General features: G+C 39.1%; 1 protein-coding gene across 5 annotated transcripts in view; it reads right to left on the bottom strand.

Annotated features, from left to right (window-relative positions):
* The window catches only part of Dgkh (diacylglycerol kinase eta), a 233,189-nt gene that overhangs the window by 49,491 nt on the left and 161,497 nt on the right, over positions 1 to 22,201 (bottom strand). For 4 of the 5 annotated variants that reach the window (XM_004650996.2, XM_045145808.1, XM_045145805.1 and 1 more), the window contains 2 exons: positions 18,910 to 18,995; positions 2,436 to 2,535 (listed from right to left, as the gene is read on the bottom strand). In XM_004650996.2, coding sequence (XP_004651053.2) covers positions 2,436 to 2,535; positions 18,910 to 18,995 — 186 coding nt within the window. The remainder of the gene's footprint in view (positions 1 to 2,435; positions 2,536 to 18,909; positions 18,996 to 22,201) is intronic. The other variant, XM_045145807.1, reaches the window with a different exon arrangement.

Below are 22,201 nucleotides of genomic sequence, written 5' to 3'. Positions count from 1 at the left end.
CCTGCAAAGCCTAAGGATATAGGTTTGATTCCCCAATACCCACATAAGCCAGATGCACAAGGTGGCAAAGGCATCTGGAATTTGTTTGCAGTGGCTGGAGGCCCTGGCATGCTCATTCTCTCTCTCATAAATAGTCTTTAGATGCTATTAAAAACGTTAGATTTTTTGACTTTTAAAGTTTTTAAAGTTTTAAAATTTATCGGAGAGAGAGGGCGAGCGAGCGAGTGAGAGTATGTGCTGGGGAAAGGGTGGGCCACACAGAGAGAGTGAATATGAGCCCACCAGGATTTCCTGCAACTGCAAATGAACTCCAGATACATTCAGCACTTAGTGCATTTGGTTTTATGTGGGTACTGGGGAATCAAGCCTGAGGCATCAGGCTTTGCAAGGAAGTGCCTTTAACTGCAGAGCTATCTTCCAACCCACATTTTTTGGCTTTTAAAGTAACTGACTGAAGGGACTATTCTTAGTATCATTAGATGCAGGTATGACTGAGTTTGGCCAAACTGATTCGGAAGTGGTTTTGTAAAGGAGTTGGACAGTACAGCTGAGGAGATGACTCAGCAGTTAATGGTGCTTCTTTGTAAACCTGCCAACCTCAGTTCAATCTTCCACAACATCCACATAAACACAGGTGCAAAATGCACATGTGTCTATAATCCCAATGAAAATATGGCAATGGGAGGAGGAGTCAGGAAAATTCAGAAGCTCACAAGCAGCAGCAGCAGCAAGAGAGACCCTATCTCAAAAGAAGGTGGAAGGAAGGGAATCACTCCAGGGTTATCTCCAGACCTCCACATGTTCACCATGCACACACACACACACACACACACACGCACACACAGTAGAAAAGGAAGATGGAACAGTGCCAATAGGATTTACTGGCTCCAAGAAGAAGGAAGAAGGAAAACGCACTGGAGCATGAAGGAAAAGAAGAGTGGTACAGAAAGGAAAATAGGCATGTAGTTATGTCTTTCTACTTTTCTTACATTACTACAGGTAAAAAAAAAAAAATCAAAAAGATCAAAGCTATTAATGCTACCTGCAATATACCTTTAATCACATAATTTTCAGTCATTTCCTCTTTCATTTATCTGTATTTGATGATGTGCCAAGACAAAGTCACAGCAGTTTAGGGACAAAAGCAAGGCTCAGAGAGAGAAAGGCTCTTTTTCAAAAACTTTCCATGGAGATGAAAAAGGAAAGCTGAACATATCAAAAATATATTTAGGGATGGAAAGATGCCTTAGTACTTAAGGCACTTGCCTGCAAAGCCAAAGGAGCCAGTTTTGATATCCCAGGACCCATGTAAGCCAAATGCACAAGGTGGCATATGTGTCTGGAGTTTGTTTGCAGTGGCTAGAGGCCCTGGCATACCCATTTCCTCTCTTTCTGTCACTCTCTCAAATAAACACACACACACATACACACACACACACACACACACACACACTTCCACATTCTTTTTCTTCCATACAATCCACAAGTTAAGGCATGAGTCTGAGGGAGTAAGTTTCTTACCAGGTTAAAGATACCTCTAAAAGTGCCCCTTGAAGCTAGAATGAGAGAGAGCTCAGCAGGTAAAGGTGCTTGTTTGCAAAGCTAATAGCCTGGGTTTAATTCCTCAGTACCCACAGAAAGTCAGATCCACAAAGGGATGCATGCCTCTGAAATTCTTTGGCAGAAGCAGGAAGCTCTGAAATGCCCATAGCACTCCTTCCTTCCTTCCTTCCTTCCTTCCTTCCTTCCTTCCTTCCTTCCTTCCTTCCTTCCTTCCTTCCTTCCTATCTATCTATCTATCTTCCATCCATCCATCTGTCATCTATCTATCTATCATCTTCTCTCTAAAATAAATAAATAGAATATTAAAAAAGTAAAAGGGCATCTTATGAGCTTGAAAGAGGGAAACTACTTATTAAGGTCAGTATGCTATTCTTACTTTAGTATCAGAAAGCTCATGATCAGGGGAAAATCTGTAAAGAAAAAGGTAATGTAAGAAATGGACCTCTGTAAGACTGGACCAGATTCAGGGGAACTGAAGGACTTGTGCTACGAGGGAACTGGGTCATCCAAAGTTCGTTTGAAAATAGAAAGCCCTTCCTCTCCCAACAGCACCAGTAACCTGGCGTCTCCCACCGCCCCCCCACCCCATCCTGTGGGTTGATGGCTGTACATATCCCTTCAAGATGTCAATCACTGAGAGAGGGAATTGTGTTATAATATTTGGTTTGCTGGTTTCAATCAATGCAGCTTTCACACACACTAAAGGGTAACCATAAGATAGAATTCTTTTGTGAATTTGCATAGCCAATTCAAAAGTTGTTTCTCTCTTCACTGAAGACATTCTAGCTGAGAACTCAGCTAAGAAGTTCAGCTTTCAAACATGGTTCAATGTTTACAATGTCAATGAACAACTTTTGTGCCCTCCCTCTTACTTTACTGGCCACAGATTCAGCTACAACTTCATTTTCCAATGTTCTGTTGTATGTCTTCTCCACTTTGGCAACGAAGTCCTTGACAGTCTCACAGAGTATCCTTTGAGGAAGAGAAGTAGGACAATTCAGAAAACTCAGAAAGTTGGCTTGCTCTGATATATAAGTATATTTAAAAATAAGCATAATAAGGTAGACTTAAATCACCTATATCATTTGTATATTAAGTCCATACTTCTACCTGAGTAATTTATCAGCTCAAGACCTCCTACATGAGAAATGAACACATGAATAAACTTTGCTCTCCATAATTTTAATCACATTTGTGTTAAGATCATAACAAGGTTAACTATGTCTTAAGAGTCATTTTAGATCTCTTTTAAAAGTAATGTATTATCTCCTTCAGCTTATATATGTTTTTCTAACTGAAACCACATAGTTGAACAAATCAGCTTAAGTTTGTCATTTATATAGCCATTGTTGGATCTACCATTCAGCATGTAGATATCTTGATAACACAATGTTCCCTGAAGACAAAAAGGTTATGTATTATGTTACAAACCAATCTGTCACTTGAATTGAGTTATATTCTCAGTAAACTCATTCATTTTTCCCTTTAAAATAACCAATGCAATAACATACAAGACTAATTCAATTTAGGTCTCATTAGTGTCAGAAATATATAGCTTACTTGTTTCTTTTAATTACATTTTCTTTTTTTTTTGCAATAGAAATAAACTATAAGAAAAAAATGTGAAACAAAATCTGCTATTCAAAAAGTTGAATAAGGATTGAAGGGCCCTTGGGTCTCCAATTCCTGGGTCCCCTACTCCAGAGGGTTCTTGCTCAGAGGGAGTAGGCCAGATCTGCCAGGACCCCCTTCCAGTTCCCTGGTCCCCACTGGTTCCCCTGCTGCTGGCTTGTGGCTGCCTGGACCATGCAAGCTTGTTGCGTAAGCAGGCTCCTTGCTCTGCTTTCCTTATTGCATGGCCCCTGGGTCCTAATTCCTGTATCCCTTGCTCCGGAGGGGGTGAACATGCAGAGCAAGTGGGGAAGATCTCCCTGTTCTCCCCCTCCCAGTTCCCTGGTACCAGTCAGTTCCCTGCTGCTGGCTTGGGGCTACCTGGACCCTGTGAGCTTGCTGCAGAGGCTGGCCCCTTGCTCCAGTTTCCTAATTTAAAGTGCTCCTGGGCCCCTGATTCCTGGAAACCCTGCTCTGGAGGATGTGTACACAAAGTGAGCAGGCCAGAACTCCTGGATGGTTCCCCACCTCCCAGTTCCGGGCCTAGTACCCCTGCTGCTGCCTTGGGGTGGCCTGTTCACTGCATGTGGGCTACAGAAGCAGGCCTTTTGCTCTAGTTTCCTGACTAGCCCCTGGGTACTCATATCCCTATTCCCTAGAGCCAGAGGGTGCATGCGCCACTGTAGGAACTGGCCTCTTGCCCCTGGTTCTTTAGCTTCCCAGCATCTAGCTCCCCAAGCCCTGATGGCTGGGATGCTGAAGAGTATGTGCAAGTGGAGTGAGTAGACTAGAGCTCTCAGTTCCCCACCCCCAGGTCCACAGGTCCCTTGATGTACGTGAAATCTTCAAAATCTGGCAACCTGTGGTTATAATGTCATCACATACCAATGTGGGTCACATTTAAAACAGAATGCCCACTGAAAGATCCTACAAGGACAAACACTTGCTTAGACCAAAAAGAGAGTAAGAAAACAGAGATCTCTACCAAGGATGCCTAGTCCAACAATAGAAGCCTCCAATAAAATCCTAGAGAAATCAAAAGAAACAGAATCCCAAAATTTAACATAGCAACCAATGTGACCCTGATCAAAAGAACTGCTGAACTGAAAGCAAACAATCAAAATATCAACAATCGCATCAAGGAAATTGAGCAGAATCATCTCTTAGAGCATCAGCTTTTGACACTAGGCTTAACTTAATTGAAGAAGACCTTAGAAGCCTCAACAGAGATACAAATGAATTAAAGGTGAGTCAATAAATGGATGATCTCAATAATCAGTTGATTAAGATAAATGCAGATTTGAGCAAATGCAAAAATGAATTCCAGGAAGCATCAAGAAAATCAGAACTCAGTTTCCCACCTGGAATAGATGGAAAGACCCTACTGCTGAAGACTCCACATACCTGGGCTGCAAGGTCAATGAGAAATCCTGCTGGAGCTGAGCCAAAAACTTCCTCCATGTAGACCACCTGACAGAAAGCTGGCAAAAGCTATATGCATGCAGTTGATTGAGAGAGACAGAAATCGCCAGTGAAGATCCTCAACAGTGGATACTACAAGCATTAAATTTGGCCAGCCATGGCAAATGAGCCAATGGGTACAACAGTGGCATGTTTGTTGTGGGGGAAAACAATCACTCTCTAATTGGACTGGAGGCCCGCTCCATGGCAAGGAATATATCCTTGATACTGAAACCCTACAACAGGGGTAGTCATGAGCCCTACAGGTGTAATGTCTGCTGGTATCTGGCTACATATATATACTATGCTCATCAAATTGCCCAGTAAGCACTTCTCTTAATGTTAATACCCATATATTAATGCTACTCTCACTTTTGGTTAGAAAAACTTCTCTTTTCAGGGGACAGTGACCTTGGGATGATTCAGAAGGCACATGGTGCTGAGAAGAAAAGATGGGGGAGTGCTCAGCACTGAAATATCTCTATCACACCTTCCAAGGCTCAGGGTCCACTGTGGAAGAGGTGGCAGAAAGAAAATAAGGGCCAAAGGAAGGGTAGGACTTCTTACAACATATTCCTCCAGACACAAAATGGCCTGGATATCCATGACCTCACAGTGCCTAACACTACTTACACAAGACCATCATAATAGGAGGAGAAGATCATGACATCAAAATAAAAGAGACTGATTGTGAGGGGGAGGGATATTATAGAGTGGAGTTTCAAATGGGAAAGTGGAGGGGGGGAGGAATGGAATTACCATGGGATACTTTTTAAAATTATAGAAGTTGTCAAATAAATAAATAAAAAGAAAATCAGAACTCAAAAGGAAAACTCAAAAAAAAAAACCAAAAAAACCAGATGGACAAGATGCAAAATAACGCAACAGAAAATAGAAATCAGATAGAATTTATAAAAACCTCTCTAGAACCTCCTCAATAACAGAGTTATTCATGTGGAAGATAGAATCTCTGAGCTACAAGACAAGAAGAAATTGATTGGGAAGCCAAAAGCTTTGCTAAGTTCAAAAAATCATATGAACAGGATACAAAGGAACTATGGGATACCCTAAAATGACCAAACATCAAAATCATGGGTATACCAAAAGGAGATGAAATATGGGCCAGAGGCATAGAGAATACATTCAACAAAATTATTATTTTTAATTTTTATTTATTTATTTGAGAGAGTGAGAAAGAGGCAGAAAGAGGGTGAGGAAGAGAAAAAAAATGGGCATGCCAGGGCATCCAGCCACTGCAAATAAACTCCAGATGCATGCACCACCTTGTACATGGCTTACATGGGTCCTAGGGAATCAGACCTAGGTCCTTTGCTTTGTAGGCAAATGCCTTAACCATGAAGCCATCTCTTTAGCTCTCAACAAAATTATTGAACAAAATTTTCCCAATCTCCCAAAAAAGAGGCCCAGCTAGATACAAGAAGCTCACAGAACACGGAACTGATAGGATCAATGAAGAAACTCTCTGGGCTGGAGAGATGGCTTAGTGGTTAAGTGCTTGCCTGTGAAGCCTAAGGACACTGGTTCGAGGCTCAGTTCCCCAGGACCCACGTTAGCCAGATGCACAAGAGGGCGCATGCATCTGAAGTTTGTTTGCAGTGGCTGGAAGCCCTGGCGCGCCCGTTCTCAATCTCTCTCTCTCTGTCTCTTTCTCTCTCTCTCTGTCACTCTCAAATAAATAAATAAAAAATGAACAAAAAAATTAAAAAAAAAAAAAAGAAACTCTCCAAGGCACATAACAATTAAAATTCTTAACAATGAAAACAAAGAGAGAGTGCTAAAAGCAGCAAGAAAGAAACAACTCACTACATACAAAGGAAATTCCATCAAAATTACCTCAGATTTCTCAATGGAAACCCTGGAATCCAGAAGGGCCTACAATGAAACACTTCAAAGTCTAAAAAACTATGGCTTCCAACCCAAACTATTTTGCCCAGTAAAAGTATGCTTCATAATAGATGGTGAAAGAAAACTTCCCATGAAAAAGATCAACACTATAATTATATGAACACAAAGTCAAACATACAGAGAATACTTCAGGGAATACTCCATACAGCAGAGGTGAACAATCAGTCTCAAGAGCCCACAAGAAGATCACAACCAAAATTAGACCAGGCTCAAACAAGTACAAAACACAAGAAAGCATCAAACCCCATAAAGTACTCCATCATGGCAGGGATTAAACCAAACCTCAGTTATAACCTTAAATATTATCAGTCTTAACTCTCCCATCAAAAGACACAAGTTAATAGGGTGGATCAACAACAACAAAAAAAATGGACCATTCTGTCTGCTCTCTTCAAGAAACCCACCTCACCACTGCTCTTCAACATAGTACTAGAAGTACTAGCCCAAGAAATAAGACAGAAGAAAGAAATAAAAGGGATTCAAATTGGAAAGGAAGAAGTCAAGTTAGCTCTATTTGCTGATGACAGGATCCTAAAAATAAGGGCCCTTAAAGTCTCCATCTCAAATCTTCTAAAGGTGATTAATACCTTTGGTAAAGTGGCAGGATACAAAATCAACACACAAAAACAAGTAGCCTTTCTATATGCAAAGGACAAATATACAGAGAAAGAAATCAGTGAGGCTGTCCCATTTTCAAGAACAACAACAAAAATTAAATACCTTGGGATAACACTAACCAAGAATGTAAAAGACCTATATAATGAAAACATAAAAAAGCTTAAGAAAGAAATTGAAGAGTACTTGAGAAGAAGGAAAGACCTCCCATGCTCCTGGATAGAATTAATATAGTGAAAATGGCAATTCTACCAAAAGCAATATACAGATTTAATGAAATACCAATAAAAATTCCAGCATCATTCTTCAAAGAGATTGAAAAAATCGTCTCAGAATTCATATGGAACGGTAGCAAACCTCAGATATCTGAACATATTCTCAGTAAATTAAACACCTCTGGAGGTATCATCATATTTGATCTAAAGCACTATTACAAAGCCATAGTAACAAAAGTAGCATGCTACTGGCATCAAAATAGAAACATAGACCAATAGAACAGAATTGAAGACACAGACCTTACGTCAAGTAACTACAGCTCCTTGATCTTTGACAAAGGTGCTGATAAAGTAGAATGGAGAAAAGACAGCATCTTCAACAATGGTACTGAAAAAACTGGATCGCCACATGTAGAAAAATGAAACTAGACCCACTCATCTCTCCATACACAAAAATCAAGTCCAAATGGATTAAAGTCCTCAGTATAAGACCTGAAAATCTTCTACTGGAAGAAAAAATTGGAGTCACTCTCCAAAACATAGGAGTGGGGAAAGACTTCCTCAACAAAACCTGAGTAGCCCAGGAAATTAAATAAGCACTCAATCAATGGGATCTCATAAAGCTAAAAGGCTTTTGCACAAACACGCCATAAGCAGAGCCAATAGATTTCCCACTGAATGGAAGAAAATCTTTGCTAGCTATACCACTGACAGAAGCCTAATATCTGGAATCTACAAAGAACTCACAAAACTAAGTGATAAAAACATCAAATAACCCATTACAAAAATAGGCAGAGTACTAAATAGGGAGTTCTCAGAGGAAGAAATACAAATAGGTAACACATACTTAAAATGTTCAGCATCTCTAACCATTAGGGAAATGCACACTAAAACAACCATGTGATTCTACCTTCCTCCAATAATGATGACAATCATTAAAAACATCTAATAACAACAAATATTGGGAGGATGTGGGGAAAGAGGAACCCTCATCCACTGCTGGTGGGATGTAAACTTGTACCACCACAATGGAAACCAATAAGGAGATTCCTGAAAAGGATGAACACAGAGCTACCAACAGACCCAGTTATCCTAAATGCTCCATGTATCACTACAGAGATACTTGTTCAAACATGTTTATAACTGCTTAATTCATTATACCTAAGAACTAGAATCCATCCAGATGCCCATCACTGCAGTAAGAAAAAATGATATAATTAAATTTGCAGGAAAATGGACAGATTTGGAACAGAGCATAGTCAGCGAACTCACACAATCACAGAAAGACAAATGCCACATGGCATCACTTATCTGAAGTGCCTAACCTAGACCTGCTTGAGTTGCTGATATGCAGGATAGGCAACTCAAGGCCCAGACCATAGGGATGGAAAGTTTTGGGGAAGGGGAGCAGGAGGATAAACAAACACAAAACTAAATCCAAAATGAGCTACTACAGGAACCTTTATCCCTGGAGACAGACTAAAAGATATAATCCTCAAAAGGAATAAGAGGGGAGCACCTGAGAAGCAGAGCCCTGTGGAGAGGATGGGATGAAGCCTAAGCTTAAGAGTAAATTTTTTTGGTCTCTTGCCTATAACTCCCAGTACTAGAAATTGGTTGCTTCCCACATTGAGCTGTTCACTAGAGAGACCTATGAGGTCCCCAAATCAAGACAGTTTTCTGTCATAGCACTTGGTTACCTACCTGAGACAAAAGCTAAGACCCTATGGCTAAAAACACCATATGTTGCCTACACACAGCATCTGGAAGAGAGACAGTCCCAAGATAGTGCTGGAAAGTACTACATGAGCTACTGAGGGAAAGCGGCCAACAATGGTTTGAGCAAACAGAGGTCTAAGCTACTCAGAAGCAAACACCCTGATGCACACGCCAGTGCAATAGAGGCACATAGCCTTGGTGGGTAACCAATAGCTTTCTCATTGGCTCAGAGATCCACACAGTGCAAAGGAACCCATATCTGGAACTGGGAATACAGGTCAGAATCCTACGGAGACAAAGATTATGCTCTCCAGTGTCAAGCTCTCACTAGTCTTTGGTTAAAAGAGGGGCTAACTACATCACATTCTCCATAAATTAGTAATGCTTATCCCATTTAAACTATGTTGACTTCATTCTCTGTTGGGAGAATCTGCTCTTTTTCAGAAGGTAGTCAGATCAGAGGAGATAAGCTACCTCTCACATTTCAGCCAAGCCATAGCTGAATCCACAGAGGAATTAGGGAGATGAGGAAGAGTGCTGCTTCCATGCTGTAGGAGAGATCCTGAGGATACTCAACACCTACCAAACATAGATCAAGAGATTCCTAAGAGCTCATCACTGAAGTAGACTTGAAACTCACACACCACCACTTAGGGAATTTTGCGTAAGAGGGGGCGGCAAGGTTTTAAGAGCCACAGGTTGAGACATCATGCCCAGAGGCTTTCCCTCCCCTTAAAATAACTGACTGCTGCTCCCACAATGCATAACCCACAAGCCCATAGGGAAGACCTGCAACCCCACTGAAGAGGATCCCCAATGGAACAGGGGCAGGGATGAGGAAAAAGACGGTACCAACACATGATGTATCCATACAAAATGTTGTTAATAATAATAACAAAATGATTTAAATTAAAATGTTGAATAAAAAACTACTGGCACAATGGTACATAATCAATTATTTATTTTTTTAGCAAAAAACATGTTGGTATAATTCTTTCTAAAAATATTTTTATTTATTTGGAAGCAGAGAAAGAATGGGCATGGCAGGCACTCTAGCTGCTACAAATGAACTCCAGATGCATGTGGCACTTTATGCATCTGGTTTTATGTAGGTATAGGGGAATTGAACCTAGGTTGTTAGGTTTTGCAGGCAAGTGCCTTAACCACTAAGCCAAATCTCCAGCCCAGTAGTCGTCTTTTCTTCTTTTAAATTATATTATTTATTTAAGAGAGAAAGAATGAGACTTGCCACACCAGGGCCTCCTGACACTGCAAACCAACTCCAGACGTGTGTGCTACATTGTGCATCTGGCTCTACATGAGTACTAGGGAACTTAATCAAGGACAGCAAGCTTTGCAAGCCCGTGCCTTTAACTGCTAAGCCATCTCTCCGCCCCAGACATTTTTCTTCTAAAGTATGGTACTGAAGGGTGTGGTGGTGTATATGTTTAATTCCAGAACTCAGGAGGCAGGGTTAGGTGGACTACTGTGAGTACAAAACCAGCCTGTGACTACATAGTGAATTCCAGGTCAAAACCAGACACACACACACACACACACACACACACACACACACACACACACACATTATCTATCATTAATATACATTGAAAAATTGGGGGGGGGGGATTCCAGTAGCTATTTTTTCTATTAAATTCACAAACCTCTCTGGTATCTGAGAGACATGATGGTTAGCTTGCACAGATACAAAAAATATGAAATTGACAAATTAAATAGACACAGGTCACTCACTTATCTATGTACATATACTTCAAGTCCTTCATATTTATCATCTAGAAAAGAACAGCATTAATCTTAATAAGCAAGTTTTATTCCATTTGTTGATTTCTGAGCTACCTCTAGAGTCACTTGGAGAAAAGTAGTACCTGCAAACATCTAGTCCCTGAACCTGCTTCATGATCTGGGATGAAAACCCAGAGCCTCAAGTACTAAGTAAGGCACCTGACCACTGAACCAGTTTTCTTGGCTGACATTTACATTCAAATTTCTACAAGAACTTTGATTACAATTTTATTTTATTTATTTTTTTTACAAAGTAGGGTCTCATGTTAGCCCAGGTGACTTGGAATTCACTATGTAGTTTCAGGCTGTCCTCAAACTCATAGCAATCCTCTTACCTGGGCCTTCTGAGTGCTGGGACTAAAGACGTGTGCCACTACACCTGGCTAGATTACCAATTTTAGAGAAACTTTAATGGACTTAACATGTAATTTTTCTTTATTAAAATATAATACTTTGGTGAAATTCTTGAAATATTATGGCAGGTTAGAATGGATTTCCTTCTATAGGCTTAATGGAAGCTTCTCTAAGAAGCTCCACTTCTAAGGAAATGAGACACTGGCATACTCACCATTTTTTTTCTTTACCAGTTTTCCATTTAATGATAGATGATGAGTTTTTGAGACAGGTTTTTACCCTGTAGCTAGAAATGACCTCAAACTCTAAATCTTCTTGCCTCAGCCTTTAAGCTGCCTGGAAATTTTCCACTTATTTTTGTCAAAATAAGGGAAAAGTGTTGCCCCTCCCATTTCAAACGGACAAGAACAATAAAGTATGTAAGCACTGCTTTAACCAATGCAAGTGCAATGTCCATACAAATCACTGAAGGCAATTGCATGAGATTGGAAAACTGCATCATTCATAGAATATAAAAGATTCCAATTATACATTCAAGGTTATATGGAAATAACAATACATATTATATAAATGCTCCTTTCTATCTATGTGTTCGAAGAAAGATTTTTAATAAATATTTCTTCTACCTCATATTCATGCACAGGAAAGTTCCCTCAAACTATCTCTCAAAAGTAGATTCTAAATCTTACATTTACTGTTCTAGGACAATAGTTCCAATTTTATTATGCTTTCATTCAAGTTGCCCACCTTTTTGAAATTTTTGTATACAGAACAAATTGCATGTACTCTACAAGGTAGGCTTGAGTAGAATTAGTGAGCAAACAAAACTAAGTAATGCTTATTGCTAAAATCAGTCAAGTGAAAAATTAACTAAATGAAGGTAGAGATTCACAGGAAAAGAAAAGATAACTTGTTTAATAACTTCATTTTCTGTTTTTATGACTAAATGGCATGTATTGCTGCTACTTGGAGTTTCTGATCAGAAGTTAACTCCTGTAACTGCACTGAATTGGTGCTATTTTAATCAAAGCAAAGTATTTGGGACTAACCTACATGACTCCATTACCTTACATATTACTTATGTTAATGGGATATAGCTTTTCCACTAGCACTTTCACATTTTTGAAAGGCAGGAAACAGTTGAAGCTACTAAGAATTACTATTTTATGAAATAAACTTCAATAAACATAAAAAATAAAACTATTTTGCCTAGTACTGCATCATTCTGGGCTGGGGACACAGGTAGTTCTGTCAGTAAAGGGCTTGCTTACAAGCATAAAGACCTGACTGAGTTCAATCCCCAGTATCCATGTGAAATACCAGGCATGGTAGCATGTGCTTGCAATCCCAGTTCTGCAAAGGTGGAAAAGGGGGATCCCTGGGACTCACTAGCCAGCCAGTCTAGACTAATTGGTGAGCTCTAGGACAAAGAGAGATCTTGCCTCAAAAAAGGTAGACAGCCTTCCTGAGGAACAACACCCAAGGTTGTCCTCAGGCCTCCACATGCACACTCACACATTTCACCCACTTACACGTGCAAGCACACATACCATGTATACATTTATAAAAACATTTTATCATTCAACAACAAATAGGTAAAATTAACAAGCTAACATAACTTTTACCTTTTAAATCTTTGAGTTATACCTTTAGAGTTGGGATCTTTGCTATATATACATAATATAACCTCAGTAAAGACTTTGTCTTTAATGAAGGGAATCATTTGGATTCCAATTTGAACTCATCAACTCTTTTAAAAAATATCTGATAATCAGAGGAGATGATGATCAAAATATATTATGTACATGTAGGAAAATTGTCAATAAAAAATTTTAAAAACTGTTGAGATAGCCCTTAATTAAGTGATACTGATGATTTTTGAGATTAATTTTATTAGATTTAAAAAATATTTTACACATACACATCTTGGCCTTAGCTTTGAAGCAAATTAAATGTAGCAAATTAAATTTTGTAGCAGATGACAAATAGTATAGCTGGGTGATAGGTATGGTACTAGGTAGTCATACAGTCTTTCTACTTTTATATACAACTGCCATCAAATGTCTTTTGTCTCCTGAAATCTTAATGACAATTCCTCATCAATTTTGATCTGGAGTTGTAACAGCAGGGTGGCTTACATAACAAAGGGACCTGCTGAGGAATGGAATGACTTAAAGGTAAAAGAGCTGGTTGAAGAGAAATCCAAAGTTAAGGCTAAGCACAGAGATAAGGGGGCCTAACCAAGTTCAGTTCAGCAGAAAATTTAACATTAGATAAATGAGGCAATGACATCATAATTTAATATAGTGCTTTGCAGTTTACATTCTCTCTTTTATTTTATTATTGGACTTAGCTCCAACAGGCCAATGAGGAAGGAATAATAGGCGTTCTTGTCATTCTTGTGCTCACACAAATACACACAGATCATAGAAGCTAGCAGAAAATTGTTAACAAAGACAAAGATTTACTTGCACCAGTAGTTTTCAAACTGTTCTCTCTAAATACTTTGAGTGTCCCCTAGGTGATTGATGGATTTCATTTAGAATTTCAGAAAATAACATATGCTCAAGGGATCATGAAGAACATAAAGACAAATACTGTGCTTGCCTTTACTTGATAATTCATCAGTTTTGTGCAAACCTTAGACTAAGGAATCATCTGTCATTCTGATTTAATTGAAGATAGTGTCCTTATAATTATGTAACCAAAATAAAATACACAAAGAATTGGAAACTAGATCAAAGATAAGACAACAGCTGTCACCTATAACCTTCCTGATTAACTTTTTTCATAAATAACCTTAATAGTTTAATTCTTTATGTCAACAAAATAGAATTTGACTGCTAAGATTGTTATACAATATCGATAGTAAGGTTAACAATGAGATCTGGGGGGCTGAAGAGATGGCTTCTTGGTAAAGCCAGATGCATGAAGTGGTGTTACATGTTTGGAGTTCATTTGCAGTGACTAGAGGGCCTGGTGTGCCCACTACCTCCCTGCCAACCCCTCCCCCGTGTACAAATAAATAAACAAACTCAAAAAAATTAAGAATGATGTCTAGGGAGATAGCACAATTAGTAAAGTGCTTACCTCACAAGCATGAGAACCTGAGGTCAATCCCAGAACCCACATAAAGTTGCCAGGCATGGTGACACAGAGATAGGAGGATCCATGTGGCTTGCTAGCCAGGCAGTCTAGCCTAATTGGTAAAGTCTAGAACAATGACAGAACCTCTCAAAAGAAGAATGGCCTTCCTGAGGAACAATACCCAAGTTTGTCCTCTGGCCTCTACATGTATGTTCACACAGTTCATATGTACATGCAATCACACATGCATGTGTGTATATATATGTATGTATGCATATATATACATATATATGTGTACACACACATACACACAAATAAATGATAAGAGAAGCTGAGCGTGTTGGTGCACACCTTTAATCCCAGCACTCAGGAGGCAGAGATAGGAGGATCACCATGAGTTCAAGGCCACCCTGAGACTACATAATGAATAGTGAATTATTCCAGGTCAGCCTGGGCTAGAGTGAGACCCTACCCTTGAAAATCAAAAAAAAAAAAAGAATGAATGAGTGAATGAGTGAGTGAATGAATGAAAAGACGGTAAAAGTAGTAGTAGATCATAATAATCCTGCCCCTTCATGTATTCACATTTTATTACATAAGTATATATAAAATGTAGAGGAGGCAGGGATCAAACCCATGACCATCAATAAAAAGATATAGCAAACATCCAAACTGTACAGGTGAATAAATATTTACTTAAGTATACTGTGGTGGTTTGATTCAGGTGCCTCTCATAAATTTAAGTGTTCTGACTACTAGGTTCCCAGCTGATGGAGATTTGGGAATTAACACTTTCTGGAGGCTGTGTATTGTTTAGGGCAGGCTTATGGGTATTATAGCCAATTTCCCCTTGCCAGTGTTTGGCACACTCTCCTATTGCTGTTGTCCATCTGATACTGGCCAGGAGGTGATGTCCACTCTCTGCTCATGCTGTCATTTTTCCCTGCCATCATGGAGCTTCAAGTCAAGTCTGTAAGCCAAAATAAACCTTTTTTTTTTCCCCACAAGCTACTCTTGGTCAGGTGATTTCTGCCAGCAATGGGAACCTGACTGCAACAGTAAAGTTGGTACCAGTGGAGTGGGACTGCTGCTAGACACCTGTCTGTGAGGCTTTGGCCTTTTGGAGCTGATTTTCAAGAGGACTGTAAAAGGATTTGAAAGTTTGACCTAAGAGATGCCTTGCAATGCTATAAGTACAATTTGAAGGACTCTTCTGTTCAGAGTTAAGAGACCTAAATGCAGTAAGAACTATGGACTGTGAGGTTTGGATTATGATGGTGAGAAACAGTTTAGCTCAGACTGGACTAGAAGCAGTTTGTGTGAGAGGCTTGCTGTTATGCTTGAGTCCTGAGAATTTGTGCAGGTTTGCATTGCGAACAAATGGACTGGTGTGAGCAGAGGGATATGACACAGAAAAAATTGAAATCTTTGGGCCCAAACTGCTGCTGTTCAGCTGCATTTGTATGAGAGATTACAAGCACTGAGGTTGGGCCAGCTGACTTGCATTGGGACAACAGAACGAATGCAGCCTTTTGAAGGGGACTGGATGCTAAAGTGTCCTGTTTCAAAGTCTGCTTTATCCCCCTTGGATTAACAAATTGACATCCCACCTGGTATTGTGGAGTACAAGAAATGCAAGAAAGAGGAGGTCAATGATTTTTCAACACAGTCTTGTGTTTTGCAAATGACAATGGGCAGTGTGAAGCAGGATTGCCTGCACAGAGAGACCAGATGGAGTAGTGAGGATAAACCATGGGTTGCAGTGGAGACCCAATGGAAATGCCAGGACCGTGTGATGGCTGCTAAGGAGAGCTGCCGGCCTTGGATGAGGTTTTCCAGGACTGTGAGTATCCTATGAGTCACTGGCAAGAGTTGTTGGACTTGGAGCTACAGAGTTTGATGTTTGCCTTGGTTGTTTTAAATCTTGAATTGGTTGACTATTTCTTTGCTGTGTCTGGTGCCATCTTTTGTAGTGTCAATGTTTATTCTGTGCCATCATGGGTTTTTTGAGGTTTGCTTTTTTGGGGGTTATGGCTCAGTTAAAGACTTTGGATTATGGGGATGTTTGAACATCACTGGGACTGATAAAAACTCTGGGGATTTTTTAAGTTGGACTGAATACATTGTATTTTATATCATGTATGGTTATCAGTTAATGGGGGCCAGGAGCAGAATTTTGTGATTTGATTCAGGTGTCCCCCATAAAATTAGGTATTCTGAATACTAGGTCTTCAGCTGATGGAGATTTGGGAATTAATGCCTCCTGGAGGCAGTGTGTTGTTGGGAACAGGCTTATGGGTATTATAGCCAATTTCCCCTTGCCAATGTATGGCACACTCTCCTGTTCCTGTTGTCCATCTGATGTTGGCCAGGAGGTGATGTCCACCCTCTGCTCATGCTGATGTTTTTCCCTGCCATCATGGAGCTTCCCCTCAAGTTCACAAGCCAAAATAAACCTTTTATTCCCACAAGCTGCACTTGGTCGGGTGTTTTCTACCAGCAATGGGAACCTGACTGCAACATATACTAAACAAAGAATAATTATTTCATACTTGTTAATTAAACATTTCAAAATCTTCCTTTCCAACTTTATATCTTTTCTAGCAATGTCCTTTTACATTTGTTATAAACGCACAGCTAGTTCAAGGCAAGAATGTCAAAGTCAAATGTCTGCTGGGTCCTGGTGAGTTACAGATAAAATGGGCCCAAGACAAGAGAGACAATGGGGAGTGCTGAGACCCAAGCAAACTGAAAATGTAGACATTTCTGTATGTGACACAATTGGTTAAATAATCCTAAGTCCTCCAAACACTAAGCTGGTTTCTATCCATAACCACTGTGGGTCCATTGCATTAATCTTGTCCTATTGTTCAGTGCTACTTCCTGTTCCTAAGGACATGGCATTAATGTAGTTATTTCTATATTTGCACTTTTATCAAAAGTAAATGTATTTATAATGATTTCTTCTTCAGTGAAAATTAAATATTTCACATACTGAAAATTAGGTATTTTTTCTTCATCATCTTTCTGACCTTCATTTTGCACAATAGCACCATTTGCTGAGCCAGAATCTTATAGTCTTCCTTTGAATATCAGTTGAAAATTTCATTTGTTTTCATCCCTTTCCCCTAACCCTCCTTCCAGTTCTGTGACATGGGCATAGGATGCTTCAAAAGTAAATTCTAAATTCTAGGTGGGCAGCATTTGGGATACTAACATCAAGTAGTATTGGCTCCATATACAAAACCAATTAAAATCAGGTCACTATGAATTAAAATATAATTGTACAATTTAAGCATGTTGAAAAAATGTCATCATTAAAAAAATCTCATCACAGGGTTGGAGAGATGATTCAGAATTTAAAGGCACTTGCTTGCAATACCTGATGGCCTGGGTTTGATTCCCCAGCACCCACATGAAGCCAAATGCACGAAGTGGCACATGTGTCTGGCATCCATTTGCAGTGGCAGCAGGCCTTGGTGTGCCCATACTTAAGTTCTCTTTCAAATAAATAAAGATACTTGAAAAAATCTTATAATTATTTTCCTTTTAATGATGTAAGTAATTCTTAAACAGTAGTGCTACTGGAAAATAATATATTATAATGAAATATTATTCCTATATTGTAATTAATCACAAATACTTCCGTAAATAGGCATTTAGCATAGAGTTTAGAATAATTAAACTCAAAGACTTTAAAAAATACTTTATTACCCATTTATTTGAGAGAGAGAGAGAGAAGGAGGAGGCAGATAGAAAGAATGGGCATAACAGGGCCTCTAGCCACTGCAAACAAACTCCAGACCCATGTGCATCTGGCTTACATGAGTACTGGGGACTCAAAGCTGGGTCTTTAGGCTTTGCAGGCAAGTGCTTTAACTGCTATGCTATCTCTGCAGCCCTAACGACTTTTCATACCCTTTTTTTGTTTGTTTGGTTTTTGAAGCAGGGTCTCACTCTAGCCTAGGATGACCTGAAACTCACATTGATCCTCCTCCTTCAGCTGGGGTTAAAGGCATGTGCCACCATGCTTGGCCATATTTTATACCATTCAGACAAAAGTCTTTCAAATTAAGCATTAAAATATGTATCCTCTAGATATATTATATTACAAATAAAGTAACGAAGTGTTTTTGAAGAAGCCAAATCATGGGCTGAAGAGATGGCTTATTGCTTAAAGTACTTGCCTGCAAAGCCAAAGGACCCAGATTTGATTTCCTAGGACCCACCTAAGTCAGATGCACAAGATAGCACATGCTTTTGGAGTTCATTTTCAGTGGTGGAGGCCCTGGCATGCCCATTCTCTCTCCCCCCTCTCTTTTTCTCTGTCTCCCTCCTTTTCCCTCTTGCTTCCTCTCTCTCTCTCTCTCAAATAAATAAAAATAAAATATTTTAAAATGTCAAATCAAATTTAGTACATTTAATTCTGTAAGCTACTTCACAGATATTTCTTTTATTAAAGAATTACAAAAGAAATGGTCTCATTGGCAAAAATATTTTTGTTGTCATGTTCTACATATAATAAAGACTTCACAACTTGAACCTCAAAACTCACTTGGCAGATGATATAACTACTGCATCTTCATCAGAATTGAGGATTTTTGTAAGGTGACTTGCCACTGAATCTTCATAAATTGTCATCTGAAGAAAAGAAAAAAGTACTACATTATATGACAATTGTTGGTGTTTCTGCAACTCAGCCATAACTACTCCAGAAATGCATCCATGTCGTATGGAAGATAGCAATGGCTGTAATGAAAATAAGGGGTCATTAGGCAAAATAAATATTTCACTGACACTCATTTTCAGCTTCTGAATTTTTTAACTGATGTTTTTAAGAAAACTTCATTAAAACTCCCTCTAAAATTTTTAAAAAATGATATACCTGAATGAAAGAATTATTTTAAAATATGGGAAAAGCCAGAGCTTAACTAATACAAGTACTTAAGAAGAATATATTCGTAACTTATAAGCAGAGGGAAAGGTGTTCAACTTCATCAGTCATCTGGGAACTGCAAATGGAAACCACAGCTCAGGATGGCTACAATGGAAACAGCAGCTAATGGAACATGGCGAGGCAGAAGATGGATGCTTAGGCAGTACAGAGCTCTCATACCTGAACTGCAAACAGAGTCCCTGGAAAACAATTTGAGAGCATGGATTAACGCTGAATGTACACCACAGGACCAAGAAATACAACTCTTACATACACTATACATATACCACAAAGAAAATGAAGATGTGTAATCACCAAAAGACATACTAGAATGTCCTAATAGTCCTTACTCAAAAATAGAATGGATACCTAATAAGTAATGTATTTGCACAATGGAAATACTGTAGGACAACATAAAGGAAACTTACAATTATGACACAATGCAGATAAATCTAACAAACACAACAATTGAGAAAAGGATGCAGAACCAAAGTACACATACACAAAATGAACTCATTTTAAATTCTCTTTGTCCATTTTACAAAAACCGACAAAACTAACCTATACTGTCAGAAGTCAAGATACTGGTGCAGGAAATGGCTTATGGGTGGCGGGGGGGGGGACTTAAGGGGCACTAGTATAGTGTCTTGTGATATGAGAGTAGATTATACAGTTTTGTCTAATTTGTGAAAATTTCCCAAGCTACATATCTGAGATAGGCACACTTTCCTGTATGTATATTATACTTATATAATAGTTTCAAAAAATGAGATCATGAACTTTTATGATTATCTCTGTAATGGTAAGATTATGTAAATGTGGCTGGTGTGGGGTGGCTAGTAAGTACACCTGGGCTCTTGGTTTCCCAGCTCCTTATTTGCCTGCTACTTGTGTGGGGTAGCTGGGACCCTGCACGTGTGCAGCAACAGAGAAAAGAGAGGAGAGACTAAATCCATTCATAAGACAAGAAGATAGCCAGCTGCACACAATGAGACTTTATACCTCTACCACATCTGCCAGGGCCCGGGAGAAAATTGCAGAAGTGACATCATGAATGTCTTACTGCTAGTCTGACAACCAGTCCCAGGGTGATGGTGAAAGACACTTAGAATAATCAAAACGTATGTGAGCAGAAATCCAGAGGCTACAAAGAGCTCAAACTAAAACAGAATGCCAACAGGCCTGCCATGGCTCAGGAATCTTTATGGAAGAGGGAGCAGAAAGATTATAAGAGCCATAGAGTGGGTAGGAATAACTAAAGGCATGGTTCCTGCTACCCCATCAGGTCTGACAGGTCTTCAGGATGCCACAGTGATTACCATAGCTCCATGGAGTGGGAGCCCCCAGGGTAACAGGGGTTAGGGTTAGGGGATAATAGTGTATACCTGTTATAATATATATAATGAAAAATTTAAAATACCAGACAAAAAAGATTATATAAATATTTCTTTTCAATAATGAAACAATTGAAATTGCCAGTGTACTACATCCTCCATTTTTATTCCTCAAACTTAAACATCCTATTGAAAGAGCACATATTGATATGTAAAAATACATAAAAATACTTAAGCAGTCTCATATTCAGAGTCTTCCACCAAATGTTCTCTTCAAATGTATTACATGTCACAAACTTGAAAATTTCAAGTACAAATGATAGGGTAACCTCCGATGTTCTTCTGCCTCTCTCAGGTTGATATATTTTCATTGCTTTTTTGCCAATTTACATCACTTTATTCAGATATAACAGAAGAGTCAATAAATGTTCCTCCTTCTGTCATGTCATCCTGATTGGCCTCTTCCCAGAGGAATCTCATTCTTAAGTTACATTCCAGTCCACCAGGGGCAAGTAAGACTTAATTTCTACCTCACCTCCTTCAAAGCCGACCACCGATGGAAAGGCAATTTTACATCAAGAAAGCAGGAAAGAACTCCACAGTTACGTACAATACTGTATCGAACATCAAATATATTTATTTATTTCCTGGTTTAAAAAAATCTATATCATTAAATATATAAATGGAAGCACATCATCTAAAATTAGAATAGAAAAATATTCTTCAGAATATTATTCTTAGTTTTTAAAAATATTTTATGTGGGCTGGAGAGATGGCTTAGCGGTTAAGCGCTTGCCTGTGAAGCCTAAGGACCCCAGTTCGAGGCTCAGTTCCCCAGGTCCCACGTTAGCCAGATGCACAAGGGGGCGCACGCATCTGGAGTTCGTGTGCAGAGGCTGGAAGCCCTGGCGCGCCCATTCTCTCTCTCTCCCTCTATCTGTCTTTCTCTCTGTGTCTGTCGCTCTCAAATAAATAAATAAATAATTAAAAAAAATATTTTATGTATTTGAGAGAGATAGGGACAGAGAAATAATGGGCACACCAGGGCTTTCTGCTGTTGCTAACAAACTCCAGATATAGGCACCACTTTGTGCATCTGGCTTCATGTGGGTAGAGGGGAGGAAAACCCATGAAGCAGGCTTTGCAAGCAGCATCTTTAACTCTAAGTCCCAACCCCAAGGATTAGGGTTATTCTTTTCCTTGCATGTGGAAAAATATTTTAAAGTGGCTATTAATGCTCTGCATTGATGCATTAAGCAGTGTAAGGTGATTAATTTTTATTAATGTCATTTGATCAATGCCACTTGAAACATTAAACAATCCAAAATGTCTATGTGTTACCTCTATGTCCAAAACAAAATTGGAGATGTCACTTACTAACATATCAGAGTCATTTAGCAGAGTCACAATGTTCAGTAATTAATAAGTTAACATTTTTTTATTGTACCTGACAGTAGTTAAGCACTTTGTATATGTGGAAACTTTTGACTAACTTGGTTTTTGCCAGGGAACCCAAGGCTAAGGTGAGCCAAGTGACTACCTACTATCCAAGGGCAGTAAAGGACTGTGGTTTTGAA

The sequence above is a fragment of the Jaculus jaculus genome, chromosome 3 (assembly GCF_020740685.1).
Source record: "Jaculus jaculus isolate mJacJac1 chromosome 3, mJacJac1.mat.Y.cur, whole genome shotgun sequence".
Classification (NCBI taxonomy): Eukaryota; Metazoa; Chordata; class Mammalia; order Rodentia; family Dipodidae; genus Jaculus; species Jaculus jaculus.
Note: the sequence above shows the minus strand (reverse complement) of the source record. Positions and strands in the feature narration are given on the sequence as shown.